At 42.4% G+C, this 19,754-nt stretch overlaps 2 protein-coding genes across 2 annotated transcripts in view; both read right to left on the bottom strand.

The window, feature by feature from the left end:
- Positions 1 to 1,648, bottom strand: part of Vegfd (vascular endothelial growth factor D) — a 35,607-nt gene extending 33,959 nt beyond the window's left edge. Inside the window, 1 exon segment of the mRNA XM_038317352.1 lies at positions 913 to 1,648. Coding sequence (XP_038173280.1) covers positions 913 to 1,002 — 90 coding nt within the window. The 5' untranslated portion in view covers positions 1,003 to 1,648.
- A 128-nt stretch (positions 1,649 to 1,776) lies between these two features.
- The window catches only part of Pir (pirin), a 90,631-nt gene continuing 72,653 nt past the window's right edge, over positions 1,777 to 19,754 (bottom strand). The window contains exons 8-10 of the mRNA XM_038317353.2: positions 15,866 to 15,948; positions 5,897 to 5,963; positions 1,777 to 2,393 (exon numbers count right to left, since the gene is read on the bottom strand). Of these exons, the coding sequence (XP_038173281.1) occupies positions 2,278 to 2,393; positions 5,897 to 5,963; positions 15,866 to 15,948 (266 nt within the window). The 3' untranslated portion in view covers positions 1,777 to 2,277. The remainder of the gene's footprint in view (positions 2,394 to 5,896; positions 5,964 to 15,865; positions 15,949 to 19,754) is intronic.

Below are 19,754 nucleotides of genomic sequence, written 5' to 3'. Positions count from 1 at the left end.
GGGTGTAGATTTACTATCTGGATGTGGACCACATGCATATGGGTCTTGCCATAAACTAGTTCACATCCTTATGAACTAATTCCCCCCCCCCCCACTATTGAAAATGTGTGCCACAAAACTCAAGCCCACATCTGATTTCTGTCTGGTCATAGCCAGAAATGACTAAATCAGCCATGATTTAGTAGCACTCCAATCAAAATAATTACATCCGAGTCTTTTTTCAAAAATGAAAAGGCTTTGAAACACTGGGTAACAATGTTGTTCTGGCAATCGGTAGCACCCTACCTAGTTCACCCTCTCTGCACCATTCTCAAATTCTTGGGCTGTCCTTGATGCTTGTTCATAGAGCCAAAGATCTGCTAACTGCTTAATTTTAGACACATTTTCAAAAGCAGAAGCACAAAACCAAAAACAGACTCTGAGAAAACATTGTTTTTTCCTCCTGGATGGTAGCAATTGCTAATTTGCAGAACCAGACAGAAAGCATCCACGAAGAGCACTGTGATTTTCAACTTACAGAAGAAATTACTCAACCTTGCTGCTTACAACCAACCTAAAAAGCAATGGCACACAAAATTGTGTGTGTGTCATAAAAGCAAATCACAGCTTCGCCAGAAAGCAAGCCACCGTGCCACTAGCAGGCACAAATGGGAGCAAGCATTTCCATGCCAAAGATTTCCAGAATGCTTGTGTTCTAGTCCCATTAAAAAAACATCATACACATTCTCACACACATGTACATGTTCATACACTCATGGAAAAAAGTATTAAGCCTAAGAAATAAAGTAGTCACTAATACACGCAAGCTCAGTGTAGGCTGGGCTTTATATTGCTTCAACTACAGTGAGAGCAAAGGACTTTTTCTGTGAAAACCAACACAAAGAAACACTATGAAAACTCGAGCTCACCTACCTTCACTGGTCCATGGTCACTATTGAAGCCCTGCACCAGGTACACGTAGGACATCATGAGAACATTCACCACTGCCCACTCTCTATACATTTTGGATATTTTAAATGGCCACTGATGACTTAAGCGGTTGACACCAGGCAGCTCCTGAGAAGTGGGGCAAAAGGCATTCTCCAGAAGCAAAGTTCGAAACCCCAAAACTTCACATGGAAAATCACATGATCAGTCGTAATCAAAACGACTTGAGTTAGTCAAGGGACACCCCCTGCCACACACAATCTTAGTATGGGAGAAAGATTAAAAAAAAAGTTTAAAATTTCCTGCTGCGAAAATAATCAGGAGGTGGCCCTGGCTTCCACTTTATGCTAGAAATCACTCTCCCGTCAGTTCGTGTCCAGAAAGCCAAAAGAAAGAAAAAAAACTCCACCCTATGCCCTAGGTTCTAACTGCTTTATAAGGAGGTGGTGTGACCACCGACACTTGCGGCTACAGCAGGCTGGAACCTAACGATGGATTCTGACTTTTCCCAGTCTTCAAGGAAGCGTGCAGGAGCATGTGTCTTACATCTGACACAGACTTTGGCAGAAAATTGCGGGGAAGTCTTGGCTGGAATCCTGCTGTGTCCCTAGCAATAGCAGGGCAGTTTTCAAAGCTGCCTCATACGGTCAGGGCTGCTGTGTTTTCGAAAGCAGATAACCTGTAACATGAGACCCGGAGCACAGCTGGGATGGCTGGGATGGCAGCTGAGCTGCAGGAGGACAGCTTCAGATGCTCGCATAGCTGCTGCCAGGGACATGGAAAGCTATTAAAAAAAATGCCCTAAGAAAATCCCAAAGACCACAGAATAAAAGGGCATCTTCTCACATATAAAAAGCACATGCACATAAGCGATTGTTTTTAATAAGAGCCCGATAACTTCCATTGAAATGAATAACATGGGTTTTTAAAGAAGCAACAATTAGACTTATTTGCATGCATTACTACTATTATTTTTTTACTTCTAACTTCTTAAAATAGTTAAGTCTGCTCTTTGACAATTTCATACATGTATATAATGCATTCTGATGACTCACTACAAAAAAACATCTTTTCATTTTAACGTGGAATTCTTTTTTTTTTTTATTTTGGGGTTTTCAAGACAGGTTTTTTTCTGTATAACCCTGCCTGTCCTGTAACTTGCCTGTAGACCAGGCTGGCCTCGGATTCAACAGAGACCCACCTGTCTCTGCCTCCCAAGTGCTGGGATTAAAGGCGTGCGCCACCACCACCGGGCTTAATATGAAATTTTTAAAGAGGCACCAGCTAAGCCAGCTTTGAAAATTGAATATAGTGAATGGTCAGTCCATCAAATAGCAGAGTTCCAGCTCTTCATTGGTTTCCAATCTTTGACTTCCAGGTTTTGGCCCCCTCAAAACCATTTTTTGCATTCCTGAAATCAAGAATGGCCTCAGAAATTTCTTCATTGGTATTCATCACAAACGGACCTAGGGCAGAAAGAGACGTTTACAAAGTTCTGGGTGATAACATTTTCTTCTACCACTGAAAGCGGTGTGTATTACTATAGCTCCTCGTTTGAAACAAAGTCTAGGCATAGCTGGGCAGCCACAGCCTCTTTTCATAGCGTTCTGTCCTCCAGGACTGCAGTTGCTAGAACTGTATATGCTAAGAAATTATCATACAGACCAAACTTAGAGAGACACAGTCAGCTCCCACTGCTCATGGCAGGGTCCTTGCCAGTGATAGCAATCCCTTTATTCATCGCAGTCTTTATAGATGTTATTTGTACGACATGAACTGACGTCAGGAACTGAACCAGCCTGGGATTATGAATCAGCTAGATCAGAGCATGGTTTTGGTGTCTGCCTAAGCTGTGGGTGGGGCTATGCATTTATGAGACGGTTCTATGTCTGTTTTGAAAACTCGCAGCATCTGCATGACAGCCAACAGGGGATTTAATTGCTTCTGAACAGCTTGTACATTAACAGTTCTTTTGCAGTTCCCCAGAAGATACCACCATGTACCCTATAGCAAGCACAGATGAGGTCAAGTTTTGAAGTTTGGCTGGTTTCTCCTTCCTGACACGAGTCACTACCATGTGCTTGCAATTAAAGGCATTTTCATCTTCCTGTAAGTGCTTCTTTTTATGTTTCTACTGGTTTATCTTTCATTTTGACCATAATTTCTTATTCACCCACCTTCCCAAAAGATGCATCATGCTAGTGTGGCCATTCTCTGGCCAAGGATCACCAGTACCATAACTTTAATACATTTTATTAATAAACTTAAGTCAAGAAGCACTTTTTAACAATTTATTTCTTAGGGTCAACCAATTTTTCACTCAGCAAAGAACCAGGGAATATATACTTTAGGTTTTATGGGTCAAGCAGATTAAATACTGACTAGGCCAAGGGCTGACTTGATACACAAAAATTCCCTATGGTTTCCCCAGGCAGAGCCCCACCACACTTATACCTCAACTCTTTTTCCATAGTACATTTCTATATTCTATTTTTGACACCGTCCCATACCTCTCAGTTTTTTAAACTGTCCTTGGGTCACCTAAGACATTATAGGGAAAGGCCGATGCACTGAGTGAATGAATGTATATTATTGATCAGGACCGATGTCTCCGACTCATGGGAATGGGCAAAATCTTCCTCAAAGTCAGGCTCAGGAAATTGGCGAGTCTTCCTCCAATTTGAGTGAGGACATCACAGTGTATGCAAAAACTAACAATCACAACTTCCTCATCTGGGTGACTGCAACCTGAGACTGCGCCTCTACAGAGCCCTGCCACAAAGACGAGCCACCTCCTCCTGTGCTGTATAGAATGAACTCGCTGAGGTTCTAGGTCGGTGTACCATATGTAGATCTCCATCAGGTCAAGTACAGGCCCCCAATTCCAGCTTTCTGTATGTGTGTCGGTGTGTTGTTTTTTTGTCATTCCCTCGCCACCCCAGTCAAGTTTTCAGGGTTGCTTTGAAAATTAAATAAATTAACATTTGAAAAACACTCTGAGCAATACTTAGCAAACAGCAAATGGCATGAAAGTGTATGTTAAAAAAATGAAATATCTGCATTTTTTTTCTCATTTGGCAGAGAGACATAACTCCACCAGAGTTACGGTTGTTTGCTAATCCAACATGCTGTGACGTCTTTGCCTAATGTCATCTTTCAGAACACTCAGTGACAAGAGGAGCAGGACGTTAGGAAGTCACAAAAACACAACCAGTCCCCAAATACTCTCAGGATGTTTGGGGTTGCCCTTGAGCATGAAAAGGTAAAAAAAAAAAATATAAAAATAAAAGCAAATTAAGCAAACCAAACAAAATGCTCTATCAGTCACTGACAGTCCAAGAGACACATGTCTACTTGGGCCGATGAATGTGAACTTGTTTTTACAAGCATGCCCAGTATCTCGGCTAGGAGGCACCAGAAGAGGATTTGCATACATCCAGCCTTCCAGTTTGCTGTGTCATCCCTGTTCAACTGGGCTCTTGTTTCTCAGGACTGCTATGGAGGAAAGGGCCTAACATAAAAGGTTTTTGTCGCAAACATGCTTTTCCTACCCCAATTCCAGCCTATAACTAACTAGCTGATGACCATACTCCATTTGCTTGTAGCTTTCTTTACCAAAGAGCCATTTTCTTCAGTCACGACAAAAGGAAGTGTGCAAAATTAACATGAGAGATCACAAGCTAGGGGCTTATGATTTAATATCCCCTCGAAATTACTGCTAGAACAAAAACAATATTTTTAAAAAATATTCAGTGTTACTTAAATTTATGACTAGCTGGGGCTTATCTGAGATCATTGTGTATACTTTGGAAATCATGCCAAGTAGTGGAATACAATGAGATCTTAAATCATTTCTAATTTAATAATTGGAGAAGTGCACAGTAAGTTTTGCAGACAATGGTATAAATAACAAGTTGGGTTCTTGGTGCTTTTAGGTGTTTCTCATTTAATCAAATGTCAATGATACAAGGACATCAAGATCCAAAGTGGTTTTGTCCCGATGCCAGCATTTTCTCGCTCCGACCACAGTACTACCTCTTCCATACAATAATTAACTCTTTCTTTTTCCTGAAAAAAATATTTATTTTATTCTTAAGAGTGAGTGTGTGTGTGTGTGTGTGCGTGCGCATGCATGCACACATATGCGCAAATGCCCAAGGAGGCCAGAAGAGGACATTAGATCTTCTGGCGTTGGGAACTAAGTTTGAATCCTCTGTGAGTTCAGCATGCGCTGCTGAGCCATCTTTCCAGCCCAACTCTATTCATTTTGTAATTCAACGAAGAATGGCTTAAACTATTACAGAAATTTTCAAAGAAGTATTATTCCTAAGAGGCTCATATTTTTCACTAAAAATATAATAGGTTACAAGGACCGTGTTGGCTATGATTTGCATATTGATTTTCCCCTCCACAATTCATATTAAGATCTGATTGTCCTTGGGCCACATGGGGAGGTGGAGCCATCAAAAGGTGATTGGGTCATGAAGATGGGGTAATAACTTATGCAGTGGGTGAGTTCTCACTCTTGTGGGGCTGGATTCATTTTTTGGTGTGGGGAGAGACTGGCTTTATTACCACAGTGGCAGAATATTGTAAAGCATATCCACCCGTCAAGTTCTGTCTCTCAAGCATATACCCATTTCTACTTTCTGCCGAGTTGAAACAACACGAGACCCCCACCCCCCCACACACACACATGTTGGACTTCCATGTCTCCAGTGATGTCTGCCAAAATAAGTTTCCTTTCTTTAAAGATTACTCCGTCTCATGTATTCTGTCATAGCAACACAAAACAGTATTGAAATCACTGTTACTTTGGTTAAATGATATTCAAGTCCCTAGTGGACAATGAAGTTTTTTCCCCTTCAAGTTGAAATCCCCCCCCCCCCTCTCTCTCTCTCTCTCTCTCCACACACACACACACGCATAAAAAATGTCAGTCAGGAAAACCATCATCTTTTGGACTTACCATGTTGGACAACTGGTTCTCTTAATGGCTCCCCAGCAATTAAGACAAAATGGCTTCTTTGTGGGTCCTAAAATAATCAAAGAAAGCATCAAATAGTGGACACATTTATTTTTGAATGTCAAATTGGACACAAGTTATAGCTAACATAGAACTTAAGTAGATGGTGCTACAGAAACATTTTCTCGGCAGTCCTTGATAGGGGAATGTCTGTTCCTTAGGATGGCTAGTATCACGGCAGCTAGAATTCAGCACTAAGTCTAGGTTACCAATATATTAACATCTGCAATTAAAGGAGGAAAATTGTAGTTACAATCTTCTGTGTGTGTGTGTGTGTGTGTGTGTGTGTGTGTGTGTGTGTAGGACCATATATGTGGAGGCCAGAGGTCTTTGTCACGTGTCTTCCACTTTAGTTTTGGATACCGGGTCTGTTACTAAAACCAGAGCTCGCCCCTTGCCTAGACTGCCTAGCACCACACTCCGGGGATCTGCCTGTCTGGCTTACCTCTCATGTGGAGTTCCCGATGTGTGCTGTCACACCTGGCCTTTTACAAGGGTGCTTGGGGAACCAGAAGCAGTCCTCATTCTTGTTTTTATAATAATGCATTTCTGGTTGAAAATCATATGCTCATTTCATTATAAAAAAAAATTGAACATTTTAAAGTAACTACCATGCTATGTTCTTGCAATGCTATGTCGGTTTGTAGTGAATGACAGTCTGGGGTGTTGGTAGGTTCCATCTTGTCCTCATTCTGTCCCATGCCATTTCTAGTTCTTCCTGATTGCTAACCTTCTAATCTAGGTACCCCCGGCCCATTTTCAGACTGCTGGCCACAGAACTCCAGATTTCTCCATCAGCTTCCCCTTCGTGGCCTAACTTTAGTGACAGCATATGCTTTACTTTCTTTATTATTATCATTATTATTATTATTAAAAATTTCCATCTCCTCCCCTCCTCCCACATCCCTCCCCTCCCCTCCACCCACATCCCCACTCCCTCCCTCTCCAGGCCAAAGAGCAGTCAGGGTTCCCTACCCTATGGGAAGTCCAAGGTCCTCCCCGCTCCCCCCAGGTCCATGAAGGTGAGCATCCAAATGGTCAAGGCTCCCACAAAGCCCGTCCATGCAGTAGAATCAAAGCCCAGCGCCATTGTCCTTGGCTTCTCAGTCAGCCTCCACCATCAGCCACATTCAAAGAGTCCGGTTTGATCACACGCTCCATCAGTCCCATTCCAACTGGCCTTGGTGGTCTCCTATTAGATCTGTCCCACCGTCTCAGTGGATGGATGCACCCCTCGCGGTCCTGACTTCCTTGCTCATGTTCTCCCTCCTTCTGCTCTTCATAAGGACCTTGGGAGCTCAGTCCAGTGCTCCAATACTGGATAGGTGGCTCCTCTGTTTCAGAAATTTCTGGTTTTACTTCCTCAGTTCCCTAGCAGCTCCTACTTGTCAGTCTTCCCAGCTTTCCTGTGGAGGGCCATATGAACAGGCATCCTGAGCTAGCCAAATAGGGAGGCCAGGTATAGGAGAACTGAGGCACTCAGGCGTCCACAAACAACCACTCCAGCCAAGCCCAGCCTCCGACCTGCTAGGCACGTGGGACACCTGGAGAAGCCAGCAGAGGGACCAACCAGCATGATGATGATCAGAAGCCAGGAACTTGCTATTTTAACCCTCTAAGTACTAACATGCTTTCTTACAAATAGATAATCAAGCATTGCATATTTCCCTCCAGTTTTCTCTTAGGCCTGTCTAATTTTCAATCAAATAATAATAAAAAAATCAATTACCATATATTTGAAAAACTAAATTTTCTAAAACTTCACTCAAATTCTACTAACATAGCATTTTTCCAAATATATAATGCTATCTTAAATTATACCAAATATTTATACATTTCTACTGATGCAAAGTTCTATTATCTTAAATTATATAAAATATTTATGTGCTTCTACTAATACAAAGCTCTCTAACTTGAAATCATTCCAATGCCTAGTCTCAGAAGATTTACCACTGGATTCAACAAAAGTAATACTTAACTCTTTCTTCTTCTGTAAATTTAATAAAAGCTGCAATATTTGAGAGGCCTGAAATATGTTTATCTTTTTGGCTTCAACTAAAAATAAATTAATAGCCAGGCAGTGGTGGCACATGCCTTTAATCCCGGCACTTGAGAAGTAGAGGCAGGTAAAAATCTCTGTGAGTTTAAGGCCAGCCTGGTTGACAGAGTGAGTCTAGGACTGACAGAGAAACCTTGTCTTGAAAAAACTAAAACTAATAATAATAATAATGATGATGATGATAATAATAATAATAATAATAGCAAATTAAGTATGGATGTATGGTAGAATGGGTTCTTCAAAAGGCTTTTTTTTACAGTTGATGTGGGAGCATGTTTAAAAGGATATGTCTTCAAAAGTCTTCCTCTACTATTCCTTATATCTCATGAGCGGTAGCATTTCAAACACACTTCGTTGATGTTTAAATTACTTCTTCACACATAAAAAATACATGTCGGCTCTGGGGAGATGGCTCAGCGGTTAAGAACATGGACTGCTCTTCCAGAGGACCCAGGTTCAATTCCCAACAACCACATGGCAGCTCACAACCACCTGTAATTCCACTTCTAGAGGATCTGATACCCTCATACCGACACACATGCAGGCAAAACACCAACGCACATGATATAAAAATACACAAAAAATAAATAGGCGTCTAAAAGTTCTCAGGTCTGTAACTTTCTAACCATCATTGCCTCACTGACTCATAATCTAACTCACTATCAAAATGCATGCCAGTGTTAAGCTAGCGGGAAATCAGCCATCTGAAAACTGATGGCACCGAGATCACGTACGAAACTTCGTTCTTTGTTGTAAGCACAGAGTTTCATCCACTCTCTGCTGACTCTTGCTTCTCCCCAGTTGTAACAGCTAGTCAGTGTGCTTGTCCTTGATTGCTTCTGCTTCTCTGATAAAACACTGACCAGAAACAACTGGAGGAGGAAATGGCTTCTTTGGGTTACACATTGTCATAGATGGAAACCTGCAGATGGGAACTGAAGCAGAGACCACAGAGGAATGCTGCTTACTGGCTCACTTCCAGGCTCATGTTCTATTCCCTCCTTCCCTTCCTTCCTTCCTTCCTTCCTTCCTTCCTCCCTCCCTCCCTCCCTCCCTCCCTCCCTCCCTCCCTCCCTCCCTTCCTTCCTTCCTTCCTTCCTTCCTTCCTTCCTTCCCTGTTCCCTCCCTCCTTCCTTCCTTCCTTCCTTCCTTCCCTGTTCCCTCCCTCCCTCTCTTCCTTCCTTCCTTCCTTCCTTCCTTCCTTCCTTCCTTCCTTCCTTCCTTCCTTCCTTCCTTCCTTCCTTCCTTCCCTGTTCCTTCCTCCCTCCCTCCCTCCCTCCCTCCCTTCCTTCCTTCCTTCCTTCTTCCTCCCTCCTTCCCTCCCTCCGCCCCTCCCTCCCTGAGATTTAGTTATTTTATGTGTATGAGTGTTTTGCCTGCATGTATAGAAGTCAGAGGGGGACATGGAATCTACTGGAACTTGAGTTCCACATGGTTCTGAGATTCCTTGTGGTTGCTAGGAACCTCAACCATGGGACCTCTGCCAGAGCAGCCAGTGGTCTTAGCGCCCGAGCCATCTCTCCAGCCCCTCTGCTACCTTTCTTACCAGCTCAGGCCCACTTGCCTAGAGATTGTGCTGCCCACAGCTAGGGCCCTCTTGCCACCTACATCAATTAGAAATCCAGAAAATCACCCACAGACATGTCCACTGGCTAACATGATGGAGGTGATCCCTCAACTGAGGTTCCCTCTTCCGAGGTGTGCCAAGTTGACCAAGATTAGCCATCACAATGGTTGTCCAATCTGCACAGCATTCAGAGATCCAAGGAAAAAAGGTATTGTTTTGCCATCTTATAGCAAAATTAATTCCATAAGATTTTAGAGCTCTTCATGTGTTGTGGTGGAGCTAATGGTTGACAGAAATGGGGAAGGTTTTCATTTGGTATGATTTCTTCTTTTTCTTTTTTCAGTGTGATGTTTAAATAGCTAAGACTTCAATAACAACAACTCATTATCACAAAGGATTATTCTCTGAGGGGTTCGGAGAGGTGAGGTTTTAGGTGAAAAAGACACACGGGAAAGAGAATCCCATAATAGTGTTTTGTTTTGCTTGTTTTTGCCATGGCCAAGGTGACAGGCTTGAGTTGGGGGGTCGGGAAGTGGAAGAGAAAGGGTTAGTGGAGCAGAGAAGAAAGACTGGCCTGCATGTCATGTACACGCTGACTGTTCAGAATGGAAGTTTCCTATCAAAATCAAAAGAGAGGTCTTTGGGGAGTAACAAACGTGCCCTGTTTCCACACTGTGGAATGAGAAAGTGCTAAAAAAAAAAAAAAGAAGTTTTGCTCTTTTTTATTGCTCAAATAAAATGATGACTTTCCAATTATTATTTGGACAGCAGGATAAAAGGACACGTGCATTTTGTCTGAAACAAGAAACTAGGAACATTTTAGGGGTTGAAGTTTCCCATCATTCTAAAAACCCTGGAGGTTTCTGCTCCAAACTTCTTTCCACGAGTTTCCTACAGATTTACCATCTGGGTGGGCCCTCCTTTAATCTAAGCCAGATCTATTTTCTGCTTCTTGCTTCTAAAATTTTTTTTGTACATTGTTTATTTATTGTGTGCATGGGGTTGGTGCATGTGTACCATGGTATGTATGTGGAGGTCAAAGCCCAAATTCCCATAGCTGGTTCTCCTCCTCCACTGGGAACTGAACTCAGGTTAGCAGGCTTGGAGGCAAGCACCTTTAGCACGCTGACCTCCCTCTCCACACTCTTGGTTTTCATTTGCTAACTGCCTTTAGTAAGAAACCGAATCGCCTCTACAGCTGCTTAGTGGAATGGAAATGTAGGTCAAAGCCCCAGTAGAAAAGCTTTATCCATAGTGTCAAAGGATGAAAATCACGCAAAGCAAAGAGGATGAAAGACAGCCCTAAGACAGTCAGTCCTTAGGTGCCTCTATGCCACTGCCTTTATCAACATTAATTTGAAAAATCATCATACACTGGTACTAGAGGCCCAGGTGACTGTTTCACGTAGAATAACCCCAACACCAAAGCAGGACCTTTGAGAGTCCAGCTCATGCCTCTTTCTTTGGTGTGTCTTCTAGAGTCCTTGGTTCCTAGTTAAGTCTTGTACATCTTAAATACTAACTTCCAAAATCTGTCCTTGGGGCCAGCAAGATGGTCAGCAGGTGAAGGTACTGACCACCAAGCCTGACAACCCAAGTTCTATTCCTGACACCCACATGGTGGGAGAGCAGAACCAAGCCCTAAGAGCTGTCCTTTGACCTCTGTAAGTACACCACAGCACACGTGTGTGTGCTCACCCAGATACACTCACTAATCACTAGCTAAATAAAGCAAAATAGATAAATTGCTTTTGATACTCCATACCTGTTATGGCCAGGGCATGTGTTGCATTGCATGGAGACCAACTATACATGATTGAAGCCTAGAGGAAAGGCCCAGGGGTCATTTAACGTGTTAATAACTTCCAGATTATGAGTTTCTAACTCAGTCAAATTGATTATAAATATACAGGTTGTAATAAGAGCAGGACTGTGGGGATGGAGCTATGGCATGCTATTTGACTACAACAGCATTTGCTAGTGTGATGAATTGCCTGGAAAAATTACCAGACAGACATTGAACTTGAGCACGATTTAATTGCATGCAGTTGTTCTTTCTAAACTTCTCTCCCTATACTTAAGGCACCAATAGAAAAATCAAGCAGTGAACTGTTTAATAGCTTAAAAAAAACCCTAGCAGTTCTTTTCACCATGAACTCTTACAAAGAATAAGACAAATCCTGCCATTAACTTTCATGGAGTGCTTTGTTTCACTTCTGTATTTCAGTGGTTATGTTAATGAACTCATTTGAATGAGATTAACCATGGACGTTGACAGTTTAAGAGTATGGTTGTCCATTGTTCCCATGATAGTTAGTGTTCACCTACTTCAGTACATTTACTACAAATGAGCTTGCTACTCTTCTAGGACTCTGGAACAACATGGGTCTGAAGGTTATATGGAGTCTTTCTTAGTGCGCGCATATGTTTCTAATCGTGGGTCCACTAGAGCAACCATCACTCTGAAGAAAAATCCAGCACACCAGCTGCAGGTCAAACTCATACGGGGAGCTTCTGGAACAGAGGCAGCTTTGGGGAGGCCTGCTCTAGTTCAGGATTTTGTGTTCAGAATAGCTTGAGCTCAGTTCCAATCTCCTAGAACTTTGAAATATTTGAATTCATTACAAAGTCCCTATGCTTTAGGCTTTGTCCATGAAGTCAAAGCGTCTGGTACAAAACTCTTTTAAGCCTGGCATAAATCAGGACCACTGCCATTGTTATGTGTTACAGCAGACTTAAGAATAAGGGATGGGCTGGGGAGATTGCCCAATGGTTAGAGCGCTTGCCACACAAACATGAGGACTGGAGTTTGTATCCCTAGGGAAAAAAGGAATAATGGAAAAAGATAAGCTGCCTACTGAGGAAGGAAGTCTGGGTCCTCATGGGCTACCGTGTGTTAGCCTGAGATCGAGTCAATACATGGTAAGATGGCGCAAAGAAAACTGAGGTCGGTTTGTGTACATCAGCTTTTCCTTAGCTGCTTCTCCTACCCTCCAGATTGGCCGCTCTCCAGGAGTGGCCGATACTATGGTCACCAGGGGAGATGGGCAATGATGGTGGAGGACATTGGGGTGAGATGTACTGAAACTGCAAGCAAAGAAGAGCTAGAAGAAAGTGGGGTACTCAACCAGGTCCTCATTCTAGACTATAATTCAGTATATCTTTCTCCTTGTCAGAGTTCTCAGGCGAAGATGAGTTCCACACGGGATGAATAACCCTCGAGGCCTTTTCTAGAAGTGAAAATTGTTAGGTGTCCTCGAGCCTGTGATTCGAATCCTTATTAGATAATGCATGTGTGGATCTGTTAAATTGGGGTGCTGTCAGCAGTTTCATTTCCCCTTACCATTATTGGGTACCTACAATGTCCTGTGCCAAAGACCGAAAAGCTTTCTCTGTGAACAGCCAGAAAGTTTTAGGCTTTGTGGGTCATATAATCTCTGCCGTAACTGACTTCTACCTACACAGTGTAAAAATCCATGGCCAATACAGAAACAAACGGGTGCGACAGTGGACCAATAAAACACAAAGAAATGCATTTGGATCTGGCCTGTCGGGCATCAGTTACTGACCTCTGTGCTAGATCTGGAACAGACGCTGGCATAGGTAATCTTGATTAATGAACAATCCTACATAGTTGGCTTTAATTATTTCAATTTTGCAGACAAATAAAATGATGCCCGGGCCAGTGAGACAGCTCAGCAGATAAAGGTATTTGTCGCCAACCCAGATGATCCAAGTTTGATGCCTAGGAACCACAGAGTGGAAGGAAAGAACCAATACCTGAAAGTTATCCTCTGGGATGCACATGCATGTTGTGGCATGTGCACCCCCACACACACACATACATACGAACAAATAATAAATGTAAAAAACTAACAAGACTGAAGAACCAGGGAATTTAGAAACATGTTCTCAGTCTCATAGCCAACAAGTGGCAAAGCCAAGACCCAAACCTTCACAGCCTCTATCCTGTTGTAAAATAAAGGGAACTTCTGACTTTCTTATAGACATACAACCTCTTCAAATGAAAGTTCTTTTGAATATGACTTTTCATTCTAAAGCTGTCATGATGTCATGACCACATGAACAAGATGGAACTTCATATAACAGTAACAGGATGCCCCCTGTGTCAGGGATGCCACTTTGCCAAGGAACTAATACTTCTCTTTGTCTACCCCAGCTATCCTCTGACCTGCAGGTTCTCCTATCACTTCTTTGAATTTTAGCCTCTAAACCCTCCTCTATAGTGTGTTCTCTGTGATATAATAGGAAAAACTGAGGTTGCCAAATGAATCCAGACCCTATTAGAATCTAATGGACCAGCAAGTGCTGGGCTGTGAATAATTTCCAGGCCTACTTGCCATATTTGGTTGAGATATGTAAAATTGCTTTTCTTGAAGGTCGACCATGACAGCTTCATATGGTTTGAGAAAAGAAATTAGAGGGCACAGACCCTAAGATAGCATTTTTCTGATGTTCCTGAGATTATGTTTTGTCCTGTTTATCGTTCATAGAGCTGCTGCTGCTGATCAAGGCAGCAGAAGGCGAGTTATCAGTAAACTGGACTGAGACACAAAATCCCCCCGCCCCCCAGTTCACTGCATTCTGTGATAGCAGGGTCAGAGGGTGAGAAGTGAGTCAGACTGCCTTTTCATTGGTCAGCTCCTGCCGAAATAGTTCTTATGCCTGCTTTTCAAAATGGAACCATCCCGGAGCTTGTCCACAATTGTCGCTTTAATCTTCCTGACTGGACAGACACGAGGCAATCCGATTGACGTAATGGGTTCACAGAATGATGAGTCAATTGCCCAGTGGGAAAGAACAGAGAAACCTCCCAAGATCCCCCAAACTTAACTTAAAAAGTAGAGGTTCTCATTGAAAAGAACTAAGAAATGCATCACATCCTCTTCTTAGGTCCAAACGCGGAGGATTCTGAAAGGGCTCCTTGGGAGCAGGCAGATCCCTATTTAGACTCCGAGAGGACTAGTCTAGCTTTACTTATGTTAAAAGAAAGTCAGTTTTGTGACAGAGTAATATTAAAAAGCAATGAAGATGCATTGCCTCTAGATTCAAATGTTTAGGCGTAAGCAATACAGACTTTTATATGATTGCTGAAGGCAAGACATTAATATAGATGAAACTTTGCAATATACCAACAGAAATCTCAAAATAGAGTAAGAATCACCAGAGACTATTAAAAGTGCTTGATAAAATAGTGGCAGAATTTATTTCCCAAGGAAGAGAACAAATTTCCAGCTTTACGAGGGATTTAAGGATTTTCATGGACATTAGTAGAAAATACAAGTTAAGAAAATTAAAGGGGAGAGGAATATTGTTAAGAGCCAGAGGCAGTGGAAGTATATAGTGAAACCATTCTCTGGACATGACAGGTACATATGAATTCAAAATAGGTGTGACTCCATGCACATGACCTACACAAGATCAAGCTAGACAAAATCCCATCATGCACACGACCTACACAAGATCAAGCTAGACAAAATCCCATCATGCACATGACCTACACAAGATCAAGCTAGACAAAATCCCATCATACACACGACCTACACAAGATCAAGCTAGACAAAATCCCATCATGGATGAAGGGCAGGTCATGAAATCGCTCCCCTACCCAAGGAGCTATTGGCAATTCATGAACTGGGGATGGGAGGGTTAGTTTGTTTCTGGAATGCAACCCCTAAAAGGCTCCCCGTGCTTCAAAAGATGGTTGGAAACAGATGCACAGACAGGCAACACACTAGGTGGACTCAGTGGGCTAAAAACAAAGACAGTTCGTGAAGAAACACTGGGAAGGAACAGTGTGGCAGAGGGGAGAGAGTGGAAAAGAAAGACATGAAATGGATTCAATCAAAGCATGAATTTAGAAAACCCTCAAATGATTTTAAAAAGAAAATTAAATGTTTGGAGGTGGGGTAACAGGCTCAGTTGGTAAGATCTCTTGCTATTCAACAATGAGAGCCTGAGTTCAAATCCCAGTCACCCACATAAAACCTATGCGTGATCACCCAAACCCACAACCCCCAGGCTTGGGGCTGTGTGCAGAAACAACCAGTGGCCTACATGCAATAGTGAGTTTCAATTTGAGAGAGAGAGAGATCCAGTCTCAACTGTCTCAAAGCATTAAGGTGGAAAATGATCCAACAGGACCTTCGACGGACGTCTTCTCTTGGCCTCTGCATGTGTGTGCATGGGCACAATCACCTATACATAGCTCACACACATACACACATGAAGAAAGAAAAAAAAGAAAACGAAAAGTTTAAAATACCTTATTTTCCACCTGGACACTGTCACCTTCTCCAAGCACTGCTGTGTGATGTGGTTCTATCTTCTGCTGCGCATCATCAGGTCCTACAACAAGACGACCAGTAACTTTAGCAATTGTTACAGTGTATTGATCCAATGGCCAAACTTTTGGCCAACTACTTAGCACCAGAATAGTAGTTTTGGTTTCAGAAATAACAGACTTAGGGAATCTCCTTGATTGGGTTGTTTGCATTTGCTATTATTAAAGGCTAAAACTGATTGGTTTTCAACGTGGAAAACAGCAGGAAAGTGAATCCTGTATCATGTTTCCATTTATACTCTTAATGCCATGACAAAATATTTTATTGAATTTAGTTTTGTTTTGTTTTTCTTTTTGAGACAGGGTTTCACTGTGTATCCCAGGCTGGCCTCGAACTTACAGAGATCCATCTGCCTCTGCCTCCCGAGGGCTGGGATAAACGGTGTGCACCACTACTGCTCGGCTTTCATTGACTTTTAAATTCCAAGGGCTCTTGGAATTGCATTCTCATAAAAGTGTTCTTTTGCGTAAAATAAAAACCTCATAAGAAGCCAGCAGACCTAGAAAAATGATCAAATGTCATCAACAATTCATTTCAACATGAATTTGCTGGGCATCTCCAACTTTCAAGAACTAGAGAAAATGCAAAGATGTGCAAAATAGATTCCTTGCATCTAAATAATTCAAAATGTTCTTGGAATCAACCAAATATAAGCATACACAATTATCAGAGAAGAATTCAACTGAAAACTAAACGAGTCAGATAGCCAACTTCTCGAATAATGAACGATGTCTGATTCTAAATCTTCTGTAGTGGGGGCCGTCCCAACCCTCTGGAGATGGTTACCTTCTAAACCCCCTGGAGGGGGTATCTTCTAAATCCTTCTGTGGGTGTCTTCCAAACTCTCTGGAGCATGGGTGCCTTTGAAACACTCTGGGGGTGTTTTTTAAACACTCTGGGGGTGGGTGCCTTCAGGTGGGTGCCCTCCCTTCTAGTCTAAGGCTTGCAGATGAAATGAAGCTAGTTCACATTTAAAGGTAACAAAGAAAGATCACAGAGAAAACAGCAGACTTGGGGGCTCATTCAGATTGAAGCACCCCAAGCATTTGTTCTGGAGGAACATGAGACTGGAACAGAGCTTGGAAGAGACAAGAGGACAGAGTGGCACAGGAAGTGGATGCAAATTTCTGGGGAAACTGTGAACCTATCAAGACTTTAACATTCTATTGGGAAGGAGGATGAAAATGTATCAAGCAAACCCTTTAAAGTCATTCTTATCCATACAGAGTGAATGAATTCTCTCTCTCTCTCTCTCTCTCTCTCTCTCTCTCTCTCTCTCTCTCTCTCACACACACACACACACACACACACACACAGAGAGATACACACACAGAGAGAGACAAAGAGAGACAGAGACATACAGAGAGAGACAGAGACATACAGAGAGACATACAGAGAGAGACATACAGAGAGAGACATACAGAGAGAGAGAGAGAGAGAGAGAGAGAGAGAGAGAGAGAGAGAGAGAGAGAGAGAGAGAGAGAGAGAGAGGACCAGAACTGTGTCTTACAGAAATAATTTTGGAAGGATAGCATAAAGGGAGGGCAAGTTTGAACTTAGAAAATCCTGTTGGGAGTTCTCTAAAGTGAAAACGATCACAACGTGAATGGTGTGAAAAGAGACAGAGGGAGGAGGGCTCAGTTGAGAAAGGGGAGTTGAGAAAGCTCAGTTTGACATGTTCCTCCCTAGGAGAACAAGCCCGTGGTGACTGAGGAGCACCATTGCAGTTCTGCAAGAGGGCTCTGGATAATGGAGAAGTCGGAGTGGGCTACAATAGCCACAGGAAGCTGTAGAGAAGGGTAAGATTTAGGCTGAAGCATAAAAACAACAGACGCAGACATGTGAACAGATAACAGAAGGAAGATCCCAGATCCAGCATTGAAGGGGCTAGGGAGATGGCTCAGATGGTTCAGTATGTAAGAGCACTGCCTGCACAAGTATGAGGACTTGAGTTCAAACCCCGACCATTCACATAAAAAGCCAGGCACGGCTCTATATGTTTGTCATCTTAACGCTGTGGGGAGCAGACAGGAGGATCACTGGGGTTTGTAGGCCACCAGCTTAGCTGGTTCAGTAAATGGCCCTGTCTCAAGGGAATAGGGTAGAGACTGTGAGGACAGGTCCTCTTCTGGCCTCCACATATGCACAGGAACATGCACTACGTGTGTACATCTCACACAGGAAAAGGGAGAAGAAACAAGGACTTCAAGCTAAAACTTAAAAATCACTAAGAAAGTGATTATCTAAATAAAACAATAACGACGTATTATTGTAGAAACAATCACAATTTGCAAATACGGAGCATATTAGTTAACATTCAAACAGCTATGTTTTCTAGAGAATTCATCTTTCAGTCTATATTTTGCAGATAGGGGATATATTTATTCTACAGGGAGCATACGGCTTACATTGTTGCTGATAAACATAAAATAGGATTCTGATAGACCAAGAGTACTTTTTTTTAAAACAGGAGTTCTTATCCTGGAGTAAAGTGTTTCACAGAAGTCCACAGCTAGAACTGAGTGTGGCTTTGGATGGGAAACAAATTACATATGCACTTTCTCCGCCAGCTAACTGAAATATAGCTTTGCTTCAGTCATAAAAGTAACCAACAAACAACAGCACTATTCGCTCTATTGATAGCTCCATCTCCAAGAGAAATCACAGATATTTTAAAATCATGTCACAGTGTGGTGTGTATCTCAAAATATAGTTTATACCAGTTGTTAATACAATTAAGAGCAGACCTGCTACTGAATCACATCACTGCAAATGCCAGTAGAGAGTCATAGATGTAATTGCTTCACAAACTGGTTCTTTAACACTTTAATAATGTCATTGAGTTTAAAAACGTTGTCTGAGGGGTGCTTAGCAAATGTAAAAAAAAAAAAGTCCACAGCAGGAAAAAAAATTAAATTGTGTTTAATCACTGGCTTTGGAGGACAATGGGGATGGAGAACAAGTCCAATTTCAGTGTATAACAGCTTCCCTGGTGAAAATACTTCTGCCTTTGCCAATGTCAAAGATTCAACATGAGCTCAGGCACAATCAGCCCCTGCACGTTAGCAAGAGCCACCCCAACATAGCATTCATTTATCAAAGATGTATGTCAGCAAATGTCCTGGAGTGAATAATAGAACTCCATCGACTTTCCACTTACACAGAGATTTGGCAAGAGAAGTCTGGGCGTCCAAGAGGACTGTCATTTAGAGCGGGCTAATATTTCAAACTGTGACAGGGAGCGGCATTTTATTAGGTGTGCTTTACTGACATCCTCTGCAGACAATGCACCATTTTTCTAGCTTCAACTAATTCATATCTAACACCCAGAACCCACGTGGTCCACTCCTGGACCCTGATTTTGTCATGCAATATGTTTGTGATACTGTTTTAATAGAGTGAGCTGACAAGAGACAGACTCAAAAGTACTGCTGAATTGGTATTTCTCTGCACCCCGTATCAGGGTGGTGTGCTTGACAGCAGCGTTGATTAGGCCTGTGAGGAAACTTTAATTTAGAAATAGAGTTAAGCATGTCCAAAGGCCTCTAATCTTGACATGATGTTAGATGCCAATGTTCCCCATGCTCCTTACTGATGCATAAGTGAAATCCCAGGGTCTATCCAGAAGGGGCCATTTGAAATGTTCTACCCCAAGGAACGCTTGGGTAATGATACCAGAGTCATTTCCAGGCTGAGAATTTTCAGTCTACTGTGAGTTTCTAACCTCCTACTCAATGTTTTCAAAAGAGTACCGCAGAAATCAGACGGGCTGCATCTTCCTTTCCAGATCATTTCGGTGATATTGCACCC

Source organism: Arvicola amphibius, chromosome X (assembly GCF_903992535.2).
Source record: "Arvicola amphibius chromosome X, mArvAmp1.2, whole genome shotgun sequence".
In the NCBI taxonomy this organism is placed as follows: Eukaryota; Metazoa; Chordata; class Mammalia; order Rodentia; family Cricetidae; genus Arvicola; species Arvicola amphibius.
The sequence above is the reverse complement of the archived record's forward strand: the minus strand, read 5'-3'. Positions and strand labels throughout refer to the sequence as shown.